The following is a 21,029-nucleotide window of genomic DNA, read 5'->3' on the forward strand; positions in this document are numbered from 1 at the left end:
CATGTTCTCTCTCTCTCTAATAAATAAATAAGTCTTTTTAAAAGATTTTTACTTATTTATTTGACAGAAAGAGACACAGCAAGAGAGGGAACAGAAGCAGGGGGAATAGGAGAAGCAGGCTTCCTGCTGAGCAGGGAGCCAGATGTGGGCCTCAAACCCAGGACTCTGGGATCATGATCTGAGCCAAAGGCAGACGCTTAATGACTGAGTCACTCAGGCGCCCCAGAAAAATAAATCCAAAAAAAAAAAAAAGAAAAAAAGATACGAAGAACTGGTATACCTAAAGAGAGAAATCCTGTATCTATAAGGGTGAGAGCGGCTGTCCACTGGAAGAGTCTGGAAGGAGAGGGGGCCAGAGAAGAATGACAGACACTGGCAGCAGCCCCATAGCTCACAACGGGCTCCAATAGACAAGGTCTCTTGGCTGCTCTTAGGAAGTCTGCGCCATCCAGGCCCTTCCTTTATCCTCGTTGCCTCCATCACGGGGAGCAGTACCTTGACTGTCTAGCAATGAAGGAGACACACCAGCAAAAATAGGCAACAACTGTCAGACTGATGTCACCAAAGGTGTGGAGAAAAGGGCACATTTATAGATTGCTAGTTGTCCTGCGTCTCTGTTCCTTTTCTCGTAGAAAAAAATGGGCAAAGTCACACTAAAAAGACTCCAAGGGAGTCATCCAAAACCGAAAACCCTGTTTGCAAAAAGGCAGCCCCAGAGGCACGGCACAGGAAGAGATTTGTAATCATACGAATGTCCAACCATTGAGGCTTGGCAAAGCAAACTCTGGTGTTCTAATAGAGCGAAAATCGTGAGTTAGCAGAGCAGATCGCAGAATGGTCTGTGCCCACGATTCTAACTGGAGACAGGCATGTAGGTACACGAACACACCCTAAGAGAATTTGGAGGACGCAAACAGAGTTAGTATCTATTAAGTTCTTCATAATTGCCCTTTCAAGGGAAAAGATTTGTCTCCTCAGAGCACTTTCCAAAGACTTTCTATATTTATTTATTTATTTGACAGAGATCACAAGTAGGCAGAGCGACAGGCAGAGCGAGAGGGAGAAACAGGCTTCCTAGGGTGCCTGGGTGGCTCAGTGGGTTAAGCCGCTGCCTTCGGCTCAGGTCATGATCTCAGGGTCCTGGGATCGAGTCCCGCATCGGGCTCTCTGCTCAGCAGGGAGCCTGCTTCCCTCTCTCTCTCTCTCTCTGCCTGCCTCTCCATCTACTTGTGATTTCTCTCTGTCAAATAAATAAATAAAATCTTTAAAAAAAAAAAAAAGAAACAGGCTTCCTGCCGAGCAGACAGCCCGATGTGGGGCTTGATCCCAGGACCCTGAGATCATGACCTGAGCCAAAGGCAGACGCCCAACTGACTGAGCCACCCAGATGTCCCACATCAAGTTTTTCTTACAGTGGGTGTGTTGGTGGGGGGTGGCTGTGGGCTCACACGTGTGCTCACACAGATCCCAGATGCTCCTGGCGTGGGGTGAGCTGAGCCCAGGGCAGACAGAGGTAGGAATTAGTGTCCATGTGGACACACTGGGCATGTGGTTTCTGTCTGCATCTTCCTCTGGTTTGGCCAGCCAGCTGTAATTGGGCCAGACCCTGGGCGAGGGAGCCAGGGGGTACACATGCGGCACCCGGGACCTCACAGCCACACCAGGAAAGTGGGGGAGGGAAGGAAGTGACTTTCTTCAGCAGCCAGGCCAGGCAGCAGTGGAACAGAAAGGTCAGTCCATCTGTCTAGCTGCAGGGGCTCACAGCTCAAATCCCCGCAGGCAGGCAGGCCTCGTGGGGGTGGAGCTGGAGGAGCCCCAGGTCTCCTTCTGAAGGCTGCTCTTCAGAAACCGGTCCCAGAGTCCCCGAATCTTCACGTTACAAGTCTGAAGCTCTGTGTCTATGGGAAACGGATTGCAGCCCAAACCCATTTTGGATGATGAGTATGGCCCATGGGCCTCCGTGGAAGACCCTAGTTGGGAGTGGGGGGCATGGGGAGGCGACCATTGCAGGCTGCAGACCCAGCAGATCGCTAGGCTGAGCTTACCAGCCTGGGAGCCCCAACCTGAGGCACCTCCCGGCCTCTCCCCTTGGAGGGGGATGTAGTGGGTGTGGGGGAGCAGGAAACCCTGCCTCTGGTCATTCCCCTCCTCACTACCAGGCCACTAGATGGCATCGTGAGCCCAGCAGCACACAGTGAGGGGGGCAAGCCTGGCCCGCCCCCACAACCTCACAGCCATAGAGAGCCACCCCGGGGACTTCTTGGCTTTTTTTTTTTTTTCCTCTTAGTGTTTTTATTAAGTCATATAAGTCATGTAAATCATGTAAGATGCCTCTATGTTGGGTTCATTCTGTTCGAGGCCAGCACTGCCCAATAAAAACGTAATACAACCCATGTTTTTAATTTTTAATTTTCTAAAGAGTGTTTTTTAAAATTTTATTTTATTTATTTATTTGACAGAAAGAGAGATCACAAGTAAGCAGAGAGGCAGGCAGGGGAGGGGGAACAGACTCCCCGCTGAGCAGAGAGCCCAATTTGGCTGATCCCAGGACCCTGGGATCATGACCTGAGCCAAAGGCAGAGGCTTTAACCCACTGAGCCACCCAGGCGCCCTTAATTTTTAATTTTCTAGTTGGCATATTTTTAAAAGGCCAAAAGACGGAGGTGACATTCATTTTAATCTCGTTTTATTCAGCTCAGTGTAACAACAATATTATCACTTTAATATGTAATCAATGTACATAGTATTCATGAAACATTTTATGTTCGTTTTTGAACTAAGTATTCAAAACCCAGTATGTTCTATACTTACAGCACATTTCAGTTGGAACCAGCTATATTTCAGCGGCTCAAGAGCCATCTTTGGGCCAGAGCTATGGAATCTTTGGGCTGGGCAGCTGTAGGCCCCATGTGGGGGCCCAGGGTCAGCTTCCAGCTGTAATACAGAATTCTGTCCAAGCCGGAAACTGACTTGGAGACTAGGGGTCCCAGGCACCCAACTTCCCACCCTCTGCACGAGGTCTCATGTTTAAAAAGACATTAGCACATTTCCAAAAGTTCCCGGTCAAGGAAGCCCAGCTCACTTTCCTGCCCGACCCCTGGCCTTGGGGAGGAAGAGCTTCCTTTAAGAACCTAGAGGAGGAGGAAGTTCGGTCTCTCTCTCTCTCTTTCTCTCCAGGCCAACAGCAACAATCCCAGAGGCTTGCATTTTGCAAACAACAATGGGTTTCCTTTATGAAGCAAAAATTCTTAATGTAATATACTCAGATTTACCAAACTTGACAATGTGTGCCAAAGCTACACAGTATGTTCGAAACTTATGAGCCTCTGGAGCCTTTTCAGCTCCCCAGACTCCTCCTGAGCCCCTAGCAGCCGGCTCTTCTGTGCCCTGTTCTCCCCTCTCTCAGCTGGTCACATCCCCCATCCCCCAAGCCCCCCCCCCCAACCTGGACACAGCCCTTGCTGGAAGCAGCATTTCAGAGCCCAGCTTGACACACAAACCAAAGCTATTTCTTTCCACTACAGTGGTTCCTCTTGCTCCAAACTGGCTCCAGAACCAGGACAAGGGACTGATGTCTGCTTGAGAGGAGTGTTGTTCCGTTTCCGGCCTCACATGTGGGATATCAGAGGATCTGAACCCCACAACCTCTGAGGCCCCATCCTGCTTCTGCCTCCCCACCTCCCAACCTGCATGACCGTAGGGGCTTAGAGTCTTTCCTCTTACCCTCTTCTACCGCCCGCCCCAACACACACACAGGCGCACACACACAGGGGTTCCAGGTCACGCTTCTGAAACACTGTAAGGAGAGAGAGATCGGGGACACAGGGGAGATGTGGAGCCTGGAGGAGGACACTGAAACAGGGAGAAGACAGGAGAGGGAGTGAAGAGCGACAGGAAGAATCAGAGAGGACTGACGACCAGGACTGACGTCCTTCAGACCAGCGCGAGCTCCTGAACAGGAGTATCTTTGCTGCTTTTTAAAAGCAGCGCAGGGGCACCTGGGTGGCTCAGTGGGTTAAAGCCTCTGCTTCAGCTCGGGTCGTGGTCCCAGGGTCCTGGGATGGAGCCCCGCATCGGGTTCTCTGTTCAGCGGGGAGCCTGCTTCCCTTCCTCTCTCTGCCTGCCTCTCTGCCTACTTGTGATCTGTCAAATAAATAAATAAATAAAATCTTTAAAAATAAAGTAAAATAAAATAAAAGCACCCCAGAGGGGCACCTGGGTGGCTCAGTAGGTTAAGCATCGGCCTTCAGATCAGGTCATGATCGAACCCCACATTGAGCCTGGCATCGGGGCTCTCTGCTCAGCGGGGAGCCTGTTTCTCCCTCTGCACCCCCTCCTGCTCATGCTTTCTCTCTCCCTCTCAAATAAATAAATAAACACAATCTTTAAAAAATAAATAAGTAAAAGCACCCCAGGAAAGCTCAGATGGGCATGAAATAGACCCACACTTCCTTCCTAACACCCCTTGGTGAGGGGTCCAGAGACCCACTGAGGCAGGATCCTTGGTGCTTAGTCTGCCCTCTCCTCCTGGAGCAGGGAACCAGGCTGTGGCCTAGACATGTCCGGGGGCCAAAGGTCAGGTGGGATGCCCTAGGGTAGGTCCGGGGCTCAGCTATGCCTGCAAGAGAGGAGGAGAAAGAGGAGGAAGGGCCGAGATAGGAGGAAGTGTGACCCGCTCCAGCAAAAGAGAAGCAGAGGAATGCGTTTCCCAAGACGGTTGAAGACACGCCCCTTTGTGACCCACTTGGTCCGTTTCCGATCTGGAGCCCCCAGACCAGAGAGGCGGGCTCTGTGGCTGCAGTGGAAAGGAGAGGCCCACTGAAGTCCCTCCGGGCTCTGGGCTGGGCTGGGCTGGGCTGGGGCTGAGGCAGCACACAGCACGGTCTCAGGGGAGAGGGGAATTGAAAAAGAAAAGCATCTCAGAGGAGGGTAGGGAGGGAGGGAGGCTGTGTGGTGTACTCTCTCTCTCTCTCTCTCCTCTCTCTGACTTAGCCTAAGCCTCACCCGGGAGAGGAGCCTCTTTGCCTCTTTGCTCTGCTCTCGGAGCTGCTTTCTGTCACTTCCCCGCCCATCTGTGCTGTCAGCAGCACCAGCAAAGTTGGCCTCAAACTTGAACAGATCTGAAGGCTCCATCCAGCTTCCCGAAGCTCCGCGGGGGCACCAGGCCGGCTTCAGAGGCCGGGAGAAGCCGACCCCTGTCCTTGCTCCCCTGGGGCACGCTTCAGCCCCCCAGCGGGTGGCCCCCAGTCTGGGCTGAGGAATGGTAAGCTGAGCTCCCCCTGCAGCCGAGCGTCTCAGCCTGAAGCTGGAGCAACCCCAGACCCAAGCCACCATGGCCAACCCGGGGCAGCCTCAGTTTCCCTCAGCCCAGGAGCCAGGCACCGCCTCACCCCTGGACCTGCCGGAGATGGAGAAGCTCCTCACGAAGGTGGAAGACAAGGATGACAAGCCCCTGAAGCTGTCCACGTCCCTCTCGGGGACTCTGGACCTGGAGCAGAACGGCCACAGCCTGCCCTTCAAGGTGGTATCGGAGGGGTGCCCTGAAGCCACACTCCCCTGGTCGGCCTCTCGGGCCAGCTCTAGGAGGGCGTCCTCCATTGCCACTGCCTCCTCTGCCCAAGACCAAGAGGTCCCCAAAGATTACCTCATCCTTGCCATCGCCTCCTGCTTCTGCCCTGTGTGGCCTCTCAATCTGATTCCCCTCATCTTTTCCATCATGGTAAGTGTGGCTCTCTGTTCCAGGGCTCAGTGGGCACCAGACCTTCTGCCTGGGGCATGCAGAACAGAGAGTTGGGGGCGGGGGCTTGGGGGAAGGCTCCCTTTCTCACCAGGCCTACTACCCCTCCTGCTGGAGAGGGGGCCGCGACCGGGAGACCTTCTGTTTGCTGTCCTGCCTCCTCTCTGCTCTTCTGCATCGCAGCAGCGACTTTGCACATACCCTTCTGGGGAGGGGACCCCCAGGAGCCACCCTGAGCTAAACTCTATGCAGTAGACAGGCGGCCAAGTTGGGGGGCTGGCCTTTTGCTAGGGGTGTCATTCTAAGTGGGGCTGTGGGTCAGTAGAGGTTGGGGCCAGCGTGGGGTCTCAGGACCCCGAGTTCTCTGGAGGGGAGCCAGCTGCCTCCACCCCTCACCCCAGGCCACCTGGGTATTCCAGTGGCCTTTGCCAGCACTGGTTTCCAAGAGCCGGCTGTGACTTCCCTGCCACGCGCACGGGGCCCTGGGGCCGGGTTCCCCCGAGGCTGCTCCTTCAGGGAACTGGTGGGGGGGGGGCTGTTTTTGCTGGGGCCCTCTGGGCCTTGGCGCTCACACTGATTCCAGCATCTGTCTTGAGTCTGTTTTTAGGGTAGGGGAGGTCTGGGCCGTGGGGGTAAAATGTGTGTCAGCCCTGCCTAGGAGCATGTGGGCTAGTCTTTGCTTCTCATACACTTAAGTGCCTTGTTGGGTTCTGAGTAGACTATCTTAGCTTGTCCCCCAAACCAAGCTATTTGGATAGAGCTGCTTATAGAAGATCCCCAGAAAATGTCCGTGGATGTTGGCAAGTGACTTGAGTTCCAGGAAGAGGAGGGAGGAAGGGGGTGTGAGAGAGAAAGCCCAGGCAGGCAGTGGCTTCCAGAAGGGAAAAAGAAAGCAGGAGTAGTCAACTCCCAGTCCCGGGCTGCTTAGGGCTGGGAGACAGGGCAGGGAGATGCTGTCTGCTTCCTTCTGGAGTGACATCCTGCTGAGTCATTTATCACCAAGTCCTTGGGACCTGGGGTCACTCCTGCTGCACCCCCCCCCGCCCAGGGCTGTCTTCTGAGAAAGAGCCTGTTTCCTCAAACACATCCTTCTGCCTCATGGAGGTCTGGTGTCCAGCTGGGGATGCCTTCCCTGATTCCCCGTCAAATCTAGCTCCACCTGCCAGCACGTCGGGGGACCCCGGTGGCATTCCTGAGACTTGGGATGGGCACAAGAGCCAGGGCTGAACAGGGGCCCAAGGTTGGGGGGGGGTGTCTTTGAGGCGTTTCCTGTGCTGCCTGCTGCCCTTGGGAGGCAGCTGGGGGCAGAACCAGGTCCCAGGGATGTAGCCGGGAGCTCTGGGCAGGGCCAACCTCTTAGTTACAGGGAGAAGCCCCAGGAGGGGAGACAGGCTTCGGCGAGGGAAACCACACAAGGACCCAGGAGAGAAGAGTTGCTGGAATCCATCTCTTTGTTGGGGAGGCAGTGTGTCGGCTGGATAGATGCTGCCTTTGTCAAAGGTGCCTGGGTCCCAGACTGAGACCACTGAGCCCACTCCCAGCATAATTCTACAGCCTTCTCAGTTTCCTGAGTCAGTTCTGAAGGCCACTGGGCCAGGGGTGGGGAATCTGGTGCTAGGTCAGAACAAGACACTATCACCAATTCCCAGCAGCCTCAAGTCCAGTGGGGAGAAACTTGGAAACAGATCCTATAACACATTGTAAGAAGTCCTCCTGCTAGGCCAAATCACAGCGTATCATGGGGCCTCAGGCAAGTCACTGAAATCTCTCTTCTCAGTATTCCCGTCTGCAAAATGGGTGTCACATAACACCTACATTAGAGAGCTGTGTGAGGGTAAAGGGAGATGAACCACGCAAAGAGCGTGAGGAAAGGGCTCTTAAACCATAGCAATAAACTGAGTGGTACCCTAGTGTCTCCCTGGCCAGGGTGGGACCATCATGGCTTTTGGGGGGTTTTCTTAGAGCTTTGACCTATAATACACATTTTATACAATTCACCTATTCAAAGTGTACAGTTCAAAGATTTTCACAGATCCATGCTACCATAACCACAGTCTGTTTCAGAACATTTTCTTCACCCCCAGAAAAGCTCCACACCTTTTTTTTTTTTTTTTAAATCACTCCATCTCTCTCTTGATCCCTCCCAGACCTACAAACCACTAAGCTTTCTCTCTGTATGGATTCGTCTCTTCTGGACAGTTCATACCAATGGAATCATACAGCGCGTGGTCCTCTGGGACCAGTGGCAAGCTTCTCCAGGCATTTACTTCACAAGGTCTGGAACCAGAGAGAGGTGTGGTTAGGCTTCCATTGTGGTGGAGAGGCTGGTGTGGGGTAAGAGAAAGGACAGAAGGGGTCCCTCTGAGCCTGGCAGCGGGGAGAAGGAACTTTTGCAGGAGCGCTAGGTGAGAGATGAAGAGGTCTGGACCAAGACCCTGTCAAGGGGCAGAAAGAGTTTCTGGAAACCCAAGAGTTGTTAACACAGACCATACATTTATTAATTCAGTCAATCACTCACTTGACTGGCAAGTTGCTTGTTTGGAGGTGACTAAGTGGTAGAGAATGAATGGGTGCCCCATTAATGAACACACCTCTTTTACCAATGAGGCGCCATGTTAGGCATTTGGGAAGATGGATGACATGGTGTATTTGACATGGCCTATGGATGCAAGAGTATGGTGATGGAGGGAGGTGGGCAGGACTCACTCTAGGAATTTAAGTTTTATGCTAGTGGCTCCGGGGAGCCCCTGAAAAATTTAAGCAGAGGCGTGATGTGGTCTGTTCATATTTTAAAACCAACACCCAACTGCGCTGGGGGAAATGAGCTTGAGTTGGTAGGACTAGGAGCAGGGAGACCTCATAGAAGGCTCTTGAGATTCTAGGAGGGCTGATGAAGGGAGGGACCAAGCAATGGCTTAGGAAGGAGGGCACTGATGAGAGAATTGTTGAAGTGAAAGTAGCAGCACTTTCTTCACACTCCTGGTTACCCAGCTCCTGGGGACTGCGGCATTTAAGGGGTGGGCAGAGGGAAGGGGACAGGAAAGAGTTTTGAAAAGATTTCAGGGGGTGGGAGGCAAACTAGAGGAGAGGGAGAGACACCCATGGAGGAGCGAGTTTGAAAGGAGGAGGGATGGTCGATGCAGTGCAGAGGTCGGATCCAATAAGGAGTGTCCACTGATTGGGCCATTTACAGACCCCCCAGTGACCCTGGTGAGGGACAGTACTAGGCAAAAAGGAGAGAGGTGACTCATGACATTCATGAAAAGTGCAGAGATGGGATCTCGAAGAAGGACCCTGTTCCTGGGAGCCTGCAGGAAAGGTCATGATGGCAGAAGGGGATAGAAGCACTCAAAGGAAAAGGAGCTGGTTCGTGCTATATGGGCTCCATGCCACCAGGGATGTGGAGGACAAGGCCATTTGCTGAGAAAGAAGGAGCTGGTGACAGAGGAGAGGTGACAAGGGACAGAGAGGCCTGAGGGCTCTGCTGAGGCTGGACCCCTTGGGTCTGAGTTGTTATCAGCCTGTGTAGTGGTGCATTTTTTTCTCCAGCTATTGGTACAGAGTCACAGATGGGACATTGGCCCACCTGAGGCTGGGGATGGCAGGGTTGCCATGAGGGTAGACCCACTGACACAGGACAATGCTGGTGAGTGGGGGCAGAGGTGGCACACTCAAGGATCAGTCTGGACTGGGACAGCATGAGGCTGGGAAGTTAGTGATGACCTTGGAGGAGAGGGAGGGGTCACAGGTTGAGGCTCCAAGAAGTTGAAGGACAGCTGCTGTGCGAGAGAGGCATGAGAGAGATGCCGGGGGGCTGACGTTTCAGCAGAGGGATTGTGTGGGGTGGCGGCGAAGTGGAGTACAGTTGTGGAAATGAATTTCTAAAGAGAACCACGAGAAGACAGGAGGTTGGAGCCCAAGGGAGCCCCATGGTAAGGGCTAATTGTTCTCATTTAACACATGAGACAACAGAGACACTACAGCAGTGCCTTGCCCACAGTCACTCAACTGGTAAGAGGCATGTCAGCTGGACGCTGACTCTAGTGTTGTCTCCATGACCCTGCCCTCCATTTACCTCTAGGGACAAGGATGGTGTGTACCTCCCAGGAAAGCCAAACCTTTGGGGCATTTGTGCAGGAAGGGCAGAATCCATTTCTTTCCTTCTTTCTGTTCACTCTGTCCACTCCCCAGCTGTCCTTCCCCCCCCCCCCCCCCCGCCCACTGACTCTGTCAGTAGGAGGCTAATGGGCCAGCTGTGTTCCTCCCACTGTGGCTTAGACAGGGGCTCAACCTAAGGGGCTGGGATCCCAGGTATCCAGACCCAGACCTGCTCAGCACAGCACCCTCCAATGAGCCTCCCAAGGTGGCCAGGTCAGGGCTGCCTTCATTCATTCTACTCCTGGGTCAGGCTGAGAAATGGCTATATTCCCAATGCCAGCAAGGTCTCCTGTCCACCAAAGGAGCTGGACCCTCAGGATTTCATCTGACAACAGTGCTTAAACCAGCATCAGATAGACCTATGTGTGTGGGTCCCAGGCCATGTGACCGTGTCCAAGTCCCTCAACCCCCTTCTGTAGCCTCAGTTGTCTCATCTGTAAAATAGGTGTCATAAGACCATTGACCCCATAAATCTGTCAGGAGGATTAACTGGGTTAATATGTGTGAAAACACCCAGCACAGAGTCTGCCACATAGAAAAGGGCAGTGGTTACTGTTATCATTAACACCAAACAAAACTTTGTAGTCTCAGAGCAAAGGGCAGATCCCCAGTGGCCCACAAATTCTGACTTTAGCCAGTCTGGGGGAGACTGGAGTGCCAGCCTTCATGCCGCTACTGGGGAGAGGAGCAGCCCAGTCTGTGGTTTTGGTGGAAGCCTCAGAGAAGCCCCTTCTCTGTCGATTCCTCCTACCATATGCAGGAGTGCGGAAGAAGTTCAGAGTGGCTCAACACTCCCTTTCTCGGGCATTCTGGGTGACCTGGTTATTTAACTGACCTGTGTCAGGCTCCCTTTCATGCATTCATGCACTCGCCCAGCAAGAACGCTGAGCCCCAACCAGCACTGATCAGCTGGCATGCAGACGCGTGGCTGAGAATATCGACATACTTCTCAATGGGTTGGCAAACAGCTGCTGTCTCTGAGTCCTAAGCATCCCCAAACACTCCCACCCACCACACAGCAGCTGCCCCAACTCCTTCTCCAGGACCACACTCCCCCACATCCCCTCCAGCAACTGTGGTCAGGCATTCCAGTAAGAATTGCATTGTCGTAGAGAGAGGGACATGAATGGGGCATGGAGAAGCACATTCCTTGGCTTTGACCAGCTGGGACTTGCTCCATCTCTGTGGAAGGACAAATAGTTCATCAGCGATCAGCTGATCACATCTTGTCAGATGTCAGTAGGTCTCCGCAGACCTGCTGGGGCTTGGCCTGAGCCTCATGGGGGGTGGAAGCTCTTTCCCAATAAGTTCTGTTGCCATCCTCCCCTGGCTGGTTTCAATCCCTGGCAGCTCTCCCCAGAACCTTCCCTACTCCATCCGCTTCCCTCCCCAGCCCTACCAGCTCTCTCAGACTTTTTTCAATGCCTTTCCTCACTGATCTATTAACCCGAATTCATTTTCTCCCTTACCATTCCCACAACCATTGCAATCACAAAAGATCTATTAATTCACAGTCATTTACAACCATTACTGCAATTATCATTGTGTCTTCAACTTGAGCCATTTTGTAGGAGAGGAAGAGGATGCCACTAAGTGGGGTTTGAAATGCAGCTGGTAATTAACTCATTAAAAGTAATGAAGGGTCTTCTTCCATCCCTGAGGTCGAGGGACAGGTTTTTTCATTTGGGAACTAATGGGGGAACTTTGGAAAAGAGTGTCGGCTCGTAGTGAGTAACTTCTAGATATAAAAGTGGGGCTCTACTCCTCAAGGCAGCTATTCTCTCCATTTTACAGATCAGAAAACTAAGATTTGAGGTTTATGTGGACAGCGTATGACCCATAATGTGTATGACCCAACAAGGCAGGTGCCGTCAAGTCTACTTTGGTCATCTGGCCATTCCCAGTGCATCTTCCTCAACATTGTCCCTCCAGCTCAAAGGAACAGGCATGACGGGATGCACAGGCTGATGGCTCTGTGGATAAAGAAGAGGGATTGGGTTTAGAGTGGCTGAAAAATTCATCTCTCCCTCTCTCACTTCCCCTCCCCACCTCTCCTACCCAAGCAAGCACATGTATGCCTCTCTCCACGGTCCTGAATCGTTGCCCCGTGCACAACGATTTCTCTGGCAAGTGAGGAGAAGGATTCATCACAAACCCTGTGTCCCTCCCCACTGCGTGCCATGCTTATAGCTAAGAATAAGTCTCTTGGTAATGAGCCAAGCCCCAGCATTTCTAAGGCCGAACTTCCTGGGAATTCCTGAAGCCTGTCTGTATGTTGCCCCCTCTTCCTCCCAAGAAGAAGGTGTTTCCTTGGTGTTGAAGTCCTTCGTTCGGTGACCTGGACTGGCCTGCAGAGAGCTGGAGGTGGCATGGGTTAGTGGGTGGGGCCAATACCCAGATAACAGATATCTTTTTTTTTTAAAGATTTTATTTATTTATTTGACAGACAGATCACAAGTAGGCAGAGAGAGAGGAGGAAACAGGCTCTCCGAGGAGCAGAGAGCCTGATGCAGGACTCAATTCCAGGACCCTGGGATCATGACCTGAGCTGAAGGCAGAGGCTTCAATCCACTGAGCCAGCCAGGTGCCCCCAGATAACAGATATCTTCCCTCGGGTACCCATTGCCTTCATTTCACTCATGAATCTTCTATTAACTTGGACCGTTCCACTGGCTAAGTGCGGTGGTGAGAAAACAGCCTCTCCTCATACTCTTTTTCTCTTCTTTTATTCTTTTACTTCCTCACGTACTTACTGAAGGTCTCTTAGGGCCAGTCCCTAGGTTACATAAGAGGGACACCCAGCTTGAGGCTGAACGGTCCCTGTCTTCAAATGTAGGGAAAGAGACCGACACAAGAACTGAGGACACAAGGTGGGAAGGGAGGAAAAGAGCGTGGTGTAAGATGTGACAGGAGTCCCAGGGAGGGGCTGATTAACTGCTTGTGGGCACGAAGTAAAGTTTTACTGGAGGTGACTCTTGAAGGGTGAGAAAGAGCTGCTGAGGTAGCAACACGGAAATGAGGAAAGGCATTCCAGCAGAGACAGCAGTCCATGAAAAGGCACTGAGGCATAAAAATGTGTCCCTTTGGGGACATTTGGCCGGCTCAGTTGGTAGGGCATGTGACTCTTAATCTTAGGGTCATAAGTTCAAACTCCACGTTGGGCATAGAGTTCACTTTAAAAAAATTCTAAAAATTAAAAAAAGTAGGAAAAATTTAATTTAAAAAATATATGCATTTTATGTGGAGCCGTGTGACCAGGCTAATGGCTGTTGAGAAGAGGTTGGCTGGGGGCAAGGCTGTTGCTGAGAGACTCATGAGGATGAGGCTAGTGCAGTCTCCAGATGAACTCTGTTGTGGGAGTGGGCTGGGGCAGTGGAGTCAGCTGGAGAGGTAAGGACAGGCTTGAGGGACATTAGAAATGTCAGGAATTCATGCGTGACTATATTTGAGGATGAGGAGAGAGAAGAAGCCCCTCATCCAGGGTCATGCAGTTGCGACAGCTGTGGATGGTGGGGACAGACCCCCAGGAGGTCTGGCTCTGAAAACTGTGTTCCCCCTCCAGGCTGCCCTTGTAGGGAGCTGGGAGGCTGCACCTGCTCCTTGGCAGGTCTTTGCCAGGTCCAGGTTCGCCTGTGAGTCTCAGGACAGGCTCCTGCCCGAGCCCCGCCCATGCCTCAAGCCAGACCCATCTTCTCTTTCACCTCTCACTGGATGACTCTTGCCCATTGTCATTGGGCACCCCGAGGTCCAGAGGCATGGACGCTCACAACTTTCTGCCCAGCTACAGATCTGTTGAGGTGTGACACCACCCTTACCCACATTTGTCCAGTCTCCAAGGACAGCAGCGCTCTCTTCTGCTCACTGCAGTTCAGCCCTGTGCTCAAGTTCAGATCTCTCTCGGCTGCTCTGGGACATTGGGGGCACCCGTCACTTCTTGGTCTTTTCAGCCTCTCCCTCTGACTGGATCTTTTTCTCTCCTGTTTTTTTCTTTTTGAATATTTTATTTATTTATTTGACAGAGAGAGAGAGAGAGAGAGAGACGGCGAGAGAGGGAACACAAGCAGGGGGAGAGAGAGAGGGAGATGCAGACTTCTCACTGAGCAGGAAGTATGATGCAGGGTTCGATCCCAGGACCCCGGGATCATGACCTGAGCAGAAGGCAGACACTTAACGACTGAGCCACCCGGGGCCTCTCTCTTGTTTTGATGAAATTGTCTATAGAGTCACCCGGTTGTAGCCCCCCCCACCAATGCCTACAAGACAAAATCCAGATTCCATTCTGTGGCAGTCAGGGCCCTTCTTGACCTCGCCATTCTCCCCTTCTCCAGTTGCTTCTCTCCCACCAGAAGCCCTCAGAGGATGGAGAGAATATGGACAGGTGGTTGAGGGGAGCAGAAAGGCGGGCAGGAGAGTTGCACTGGTAGGTGCTCAGACCTGTAGGGGTTCAGACTGGCTGAGTCCAGAGGTTGTGGAAGGGAGGAGTAGAGGATAAAATCTGGAAGTGCAAAGCTAACCTGGATTCAGACTGTTCCGGGAACAGTGGGGGGAGCCATGGAAGATGCTGGGCAGGGTCACAGGCTAAGCCACCGTCATCTCCTTGAACTCGTGCATCAGCCCCTGACTCTCCACCTCTTCTCTGATCCCACCCCAGGACCGCATGCCAGGGGCCCTACCATGGGGTCTGGCATAAATCTCTATGGAGTGGCATGGGGGTGTGGGGAGCGGCATGGAGATGAAGAGAGCATAGAGCTGGGGCAGGTGCAAGGCAGCTGGGGAGGACTGCAGTGAAACTGACCGGGAAAGGAAACTTACCGGTAGGGTGGCAAGGGACAGGTATTGTGACCGAGTGGTTGGACTCCAAGCTGTGGCCGGTAACGGGGCAAGTGGGCAGAGGAGCACACGTCCAGGAGCAGATCCGAGGCGAAGCGAATCTGATAGCATCAAGCAGTATGGCAGGAGGTGGCTCCGTCCTGGGAGGTGCTTGGACAGGGAGTCATGGGGTGCGGTGGGGGTTGCTTAGGTTTCTGTGAAGAGAAAAGGACAGGACCTGAGAGACAGGGGTGCCCTCCTGAAGAGAACAGTGAGGGGAAGGGTATCTTCCCTGAACCTCAGCCTCTTTAAAAGTGGGCAACACTGGCAACCACACGGATGGTTCTGAGCCTCAATGAGATTGTTGAGGTACAGTCCTTAGCAAGCTGCCGGGCACAAAGTAACCACTCAATAAATCATCGTCACTACCAACACCACCACCATCATCAAGGGACTCAACTCCATTCCTCCGCTGACCCACCTGCTTTCACCAAAATTAAATAAGGCTGAGGAAAACTGAGCTCACTGAGAAAGAGTGAAGATTCAAACGGGCCCCCATAAAGCCTGGCGTGGCTCCCCACACACCCTTGCCTCTCAAGTTCAAACCTTTCAGATTGCGGAAGTCAGCTCGGTTGAACAAGGATATGATTCCTGGGTGGAAACTAGGAGGAGGGAGGATCAATGATGCTTTTTTTTTTTTTTTTTTTTTAAAGATTTTATTTATTTATTTGACAGAGAGAGATCCCAAGTAGGCAGAGAGGCAGGCAGAGAGAGAGAGATGGAAGCAGGCTCCCTGCCAAGCAGAGAGCCCGATGCAGGGCTCGATCCCAGGACCCTGGGATCATGACCCAAGCCGAAGGCAGCGGCTTAACCACTGAGCCACCCAGGTGCCCCAATGATGCTTTTTTCCTGGTGTGGAAGAGGAGGAAAGGAGGCAGGCACCTCGGACCACAGAAAAACCCAATGGGCCTCCTTAGTGTGGCCGTAGCAGTGAGCCTTGGACAAGGGCCCAGGGAGGCCTGGCTTATTTGCTTCCGCCCGCTCAGCATGGCCTGGCCCCGGCCCACCCTCCAAGACCCTCGGGCTCCATCATGCCACCCGCCACCCTGCCCACTCACCGTTCTCAGAGCAAGTGCCCTGCACTGCTTGATTCTGCTTCCAGCCAGGGGCAGGCTCCGCATGGGGTTCCCACAAGGGGTGTGAGCCAGTTCTGCAGGAGAAGCCTGCTTCCCATCCCCAAGGTGGATGCTGGAATAGAGGGTGCAGTGGGGGCTGGGTGGGTTCTGGAGGCCAAGGCAAGGGGTGCCCCCAACCCAGTCTGCTGGGAACAGCCTTCCTTAGGTCTCTGCCACCCTCTCTCTGCAGTCCCGAAGTAGCGTGCAACAGGGGGACCTGGACGGCGCTCGGAGGCTGGGCCGCCTGGCCCGGCTGCTCAGTATCACCTTCATCATCATGGGGATCATTATTATCATCGTGGCCGTGACTGTCAATTTCACAGGTGAGGCCCAGCCGCGTGGAGCTCAGTGAGCCAGCTTGCCTGGGGTGAGGACCACGGAAGGGTGCAGCCCAGCTCCCTGGGGAGGGGACAGTGGAAACGGTGTAAGAGCCTGTAGGGGACACAGGCTGATCCTCTCTGAGAAGTGACCCCATCCCTGGCAGGACCCAGCTGAGTAGGACGGGCTTCTGCCTTGCCTTATGCCTGGATCATCAGGAAAGTGCACAAAGAGCCCAGGCCTGGGAACCAGAGATGGCCAGCTCCTATCCCAGCTCAGAGGGCTTTGGGTCCTGGGCCAGAGTTGTGTCTGGCTGAGCCTTGAGAATGTCACCCAAGATCATGGCTGTGATGCTGCTTGGTGAATGGTGGACTTTCCCTGCAAGCATTCCTGTTGAGACGGCCAGCAGGAACCAGACACAAACAATGCATGTCGTAGAATTTGGCAGTAACCCTCTTGTGAGCCCCCAGAGCTGGCCCAGGGAAGTTAACCAAGCAGGGGCACCCTTTCCAAAGGAAACTCTCAGAGGCTCAGTGGGCCGGCATGGCTCTGAGGGTCTGCATGGCTCTGAGGGTCTGCATGGCTCTGAGGGTCTGGGCTCTGTGGGGCGGCGCTGTCCTTTCTCCTCCCTGCATGCACCCGCCTTGTGAGGACCCCAAGCCTCTCTGCATCTTGCACTGGTCAGTCTAAGTTCTTCCCCTAAAGACTTTGCTGCTCCAGACGTGCTGCGTGGACCAGCGGCAGTGGCTGCTGAGCCCGGGGAAAGGGTCAGAAATGCAGAGTCTCAGGCCCCTGCCCAGAGCCACTGAATCAGAATCTTCATTTCAATAAGATTCCCGGCCCTCTCCTTAAAGGAGGCACTGATCTGGAACCCAGGGTGTTCAACCTGGGGTGGAAAGCCTGGGATTCAGCAGTGGGGTCATGGGCAGATTTGGAGAGAGGAGAAGAGGTCAGGTCTGTAATCAGCTTGCCCTGGGTTTAAAACCCACATCCCCCACTGTCCAAGTATCTGAAATGAAGCGTCTTCTGGGGTCTCTGGGGGGGCTGGCGGCCCGGCTGGTACGTGGGGTGGGGGGACACGCCAGCGCGGGCATTAGCTCAGGAGCCCCCTCTCTGGGCCTCAGTCTCCTCCTTGTCACGCTCGCCACAACTTTGTCCACAGCCAGTGACCCCTGCTGAACTCAAACTGGCAAAGGGAATGGCTTCTTAAGCCCTTTAAGGAATTTTTAAAATTCAGGCCTCCATGGTTCTCTGTTTGGAGGGGGGGGGTGTCCCGTGGTGCACGCACCCCCAGCAAAGACCGCCTCCACGCCACAAGCAGGAGCTCTTTTCCACCAAGAGACCCCGATCAGGCAACCCTGGTGCTGTTTCCCACCCAGAAACAAAACCCCAAATCCTCCAAACAATGGCTTGAAGGCCTGTTCTGAGTCTGCGCTGCTACGGCTCTTCTCGTTACAGTGCAGAAGAAATGAAACGGACCAGGGCGCTGTGCTGGTGGAGGCGGCCCTGGGCAGCCCAAGGTCTCCACGCTCCCATGCCCCCACTCCCGCGGGAGGACAGGACAGGGACGTCCATGCACTCCCAAAGCGCCGACTTGGAGGGAAGCCCCCAGGCCTCCCCACTGTCAGCCCACCTCAGATGTGAAAAAGCGCCAAGAATAATTAATGGGGTTTAATCTCCTGGACACGGTCCTATATTTGGCCTCTGTGCTCTGGCTGGTTTCTCATCCCCACTGTCTCCCGGGATCCACCGCGCCACATGCACTGCCTGCTGGAGGGGGAACCAGCCCCGCAGAGGAGACGGAGACGAGAGGAACAGGACCATGGCAGGAGAGAAGCCGCACACTCCCCACCTGTCTGAGGACCCAGAGTCAAGATGTGGGACTTGCTCTTTTGTACTTTTCTTTGGGGCGGGGGGACAGGGTGTAAAAAGAGTTATTTGCATGCCTCGTGCCACATCCTTGCTGCGATCCCGGCTCAGGGGCCCAGCTGCTGCTCCACGTCCATCCTGGGACCCCCTTGGGCGCCCAAGATGAGCAGTTGTCTGGACAGAGGTGTCAGCTACATGCAAGACAGGTGGCAACACCAAGAGGTAGGCTGGTGAAGACAGGATCAGGAACTGCAGGACCCATAGACATCTCCAGCTTTTCAGTCTCAGGCTTATCTCTGCTGAGAACTCCTGTCCCATCATGTCTCCCAGGATGACCCAGTCTGCCTCTTGTTCCCTTGCTCCCTGTGCAGCCACCTGGGGCCCGACCCCAGCCCCGCTCAGCCAGGAGAGGAGGAGCCTGGATCTGAGCTCCCTTCTTGCCACATCCTCCCTGATGGTCCAGGCTGCACACTTGGGGCCCCATGCGGCGGGGCTCAGGTGGGGCCCGGGCCCCGGCTCCCAGCCTAGCAGCATCTGATGCTCTCTGTGCCTTACTTACCCTGAGCCGCTGGCCATCCACAAAGCACAAAGACTCTCTTGGGTGGCGGGAGGAGGTTGGGGCCACATCTAGGGGAAGGACTTCCCCAGAGCTCCCAGGCTGTAAACAGGGGAGTGGGCCAGAGGGTTTTTATGAAGGTTTATTATTGATTTGGTCTAGAGAGTTCTAAGACAGAGGGAAGAGCCTGGCTGAAGGGGCCAGTCTTTGGGGGAGTAGGAGGCCCTGGGCACAGGCAGGGGGCGACACCATGGCCTCTGTCTCAGGACCTAATGGGACACCTGAAAGGACTGAGCAGGGTCCTTTGACCTCCTGTCTGGTTTCTGGCCCCGGGATTCTCCCGAGGCTTTGGCTGGCACAGGATCTGCCCACAGGGGCCCTTCCTATGTCCACCTACCTCTCTGGCTTCAGCTCCCAGACTCTCAGAGAGGAAAGCTCCAGGCTTTCCCGCCCTGGGGGGCCCTGCCCAGCCATCGGGTTTCTCCAGCCGCAGCCAGAGGCTGGCAAAGACTGTTTCCCCGGCACCCATTCAGGGCCCTGGAGCCTGCTCCCTGTCTCCCCGACACTCCTCGGAGACTCCTGGGAGGGAGTCCGTTAGCACAGAGGCACTGTCTACCAGGAGTCCCAAGGGTAGCTCTGAGCCTTCTAGGAGGGCCGTCGTGGCAGGGGAGGGGTGTAGGACCCAGGGGCCCTGGCAGGGTCCTTCTGGGGCCTGCGTTCCTACGTCAGTTCCCCACCTGGGGAGCAGACGCCAACCTCTCCAGACCCTAAGCGAGGGGCTGGCTTTGCTAGACAAGACCTCTGAGGCCACAATCGCAATGCTCCTGTTGGGGGAGGGAAGAAGTGAGCCCAGAGGATTTGTGTCACCTGCGAAGGCAGCTCAGGCCAGGAGGTGAGTCATGAGGTCTACGGAAATGGTGGCTCATGAGTTGGTGGTCCTCTGGCCAGGCCCTGGGGGCCCCAGGCTCAGCACCGCAGGGAGAAGGTACTCAGATGGAACTCAGAGGCTCTGAGGGTTGTGGAAGGAGCCTGATCCCTCTGTTGGGAGGAGAACAAGCCTGAGGACCAGGAACCCTGCAGAGATCAGACTGGGAAGGTGGGTCCCTGACTCCCCTGCTGCCCACCCACAAGCAGCCTGGCACCCTGAGGCCTCACCCCTCTGCTCCCAGCTCCATCGTGGGTCCCTCCCCTGGCTGCCTGAACCCTGCAGTCTTCCAGCCTGGGGCAGCCTCTCCCATGTCCCAGAGGAAGCAGCGAGAACTACCCCCCACCGCCGCCCGGCCCCACACTTTCCACACTCTCCAGTCGGCTCCTCTGTATTGCTCGCCATGGAAAGAAATAAAGCTGAAAGTGCACGTGCTCCGTGGGCCTGTGTCTTATGCTGCTGGGGTCCAGGGGTCTCCAACAACAGGGAGCGGGGAAGGGAGTGCACTCAACCTGTTGGTTCCAGGGTCAAGGCCGGGAGCTGGGCAGTGGACAGCCTGGGGACGCTCGAGGTGTTCCCCTGGGCAAGTTTGTCTTCCCCAGGCCTCCGTTTCTCCAGGGAGGAATACCGGACCCACCTTCCTTCAGGGGTCCTTTCTGCATCTGAAGAAGGACACAGAAAGAACGGGAGCCCGACACCTGCTCACAGCCGGGCACATGCCGGGGGTTTCACATATACTGGGGTTAGCCCCTGGGTCAGATTGGTAAACAGAGGCTCAGAGATGTTCAGGGACTTGTCCCAGGTCACACCGCGCCTGGTACACAGAAGGTACTGAACACATGGTGAACCAACTCTGTCCCTGGAGCTGACCCCGAAGTTGGCTTCTTGCTGCCATGCTTTGCCGCCCCGCCCGGAGAGGAAAGCCCTGTGAGAGGAAGGCATATTGCAGGGGGGCGGGGGAGGTGGGAGGAAGGATCCACTTCCCAGGCTGCTAGAGGGCAGGCCCAGCGGGAAGGTGAGTGTGGGCAGAGAGACGCCCCCTCCCCTCTCATTCCCTCCCCCTCTGGGGGGTCTTTTATAAGGGCACTAATCCCAGAACCCTCTTGACCTAGGCACCTCCCAAAGTTCCTACCTCTTAATACCATCAGCTTGAGGGGGAGGGTTTCAACATGGGAACTCGGGAGGGACACAGGGCAGCACGGAGGTGTTTCAGTGGCGCGGGGCGGGGGGGTGTCCCTGGGAGAGCCAAAAAGGGGGCAGCAACCTTTGCCTGGGAGTGGGAGGGAGGTTGCCGGAAGGACCCTGGGCTAGGCCCCTCCCCCCCTCCTTCCTCCCACAAACTTGTACTAAGTGTGGAGCACTCTGATCGCATGGGGGCGGCCAGCAAATGTGGGGTTGGGAGCTGGTGGTGCGGGCAGTGAAAGGACTCCCCCAAGGCAGGGCAAAGGAGATGGAAATATACTGAATATATTGGGAGGGAGC

At 54.6% G+C, this 21,029-nt stretch overlaps 1 protein-coding gene across 1 annotated transcript; it reads left to right on the forward strand.

The window, feature by feature from the left end:
• Window positions 1–4,941: 4,941 nt before the first annotated feature.
• On the forward strand, window positions 4,942–19,976 carry TRARG1 (trafficking regulator of GLUT4 (SLC2A4) 1). The gene is made up of 3 exons (XM_032322334.1): window positions 4,942–5,719; window positions 16,070–16,202; window positions 17,656–19,976. The coding sequence occupies exons 1-3, from the start codon at window positions 5,333–5,335 to the stop codon at window positions 17,667–17,669; spliced, it is 534 nt and encodes a 177-aa protein (XP_032178225.1). The 5' UTR covers window positions 4,942–5,332; the 3' UTR covers window positions 17,670–19,976.
• The last annotated feature ends 1,053 nt before the right edge of the window (window positions 19,977–21,029 follow it).

Source organism: Mustela erminea, chromosome 18 (genome assembly GCF_009829155.1).
Source record: "Mustela erminea isolate mMusErm1 chromosome 18, mMusErm1.Pri, whole genome shotgun sequence".
In the NCBI taxonomy this organism is placed as follows: Eukaryota; Metazoa; Chordata; class Mammalia; order Carnivora; family Mustelidae; genus Mustela; species Mustela erminea.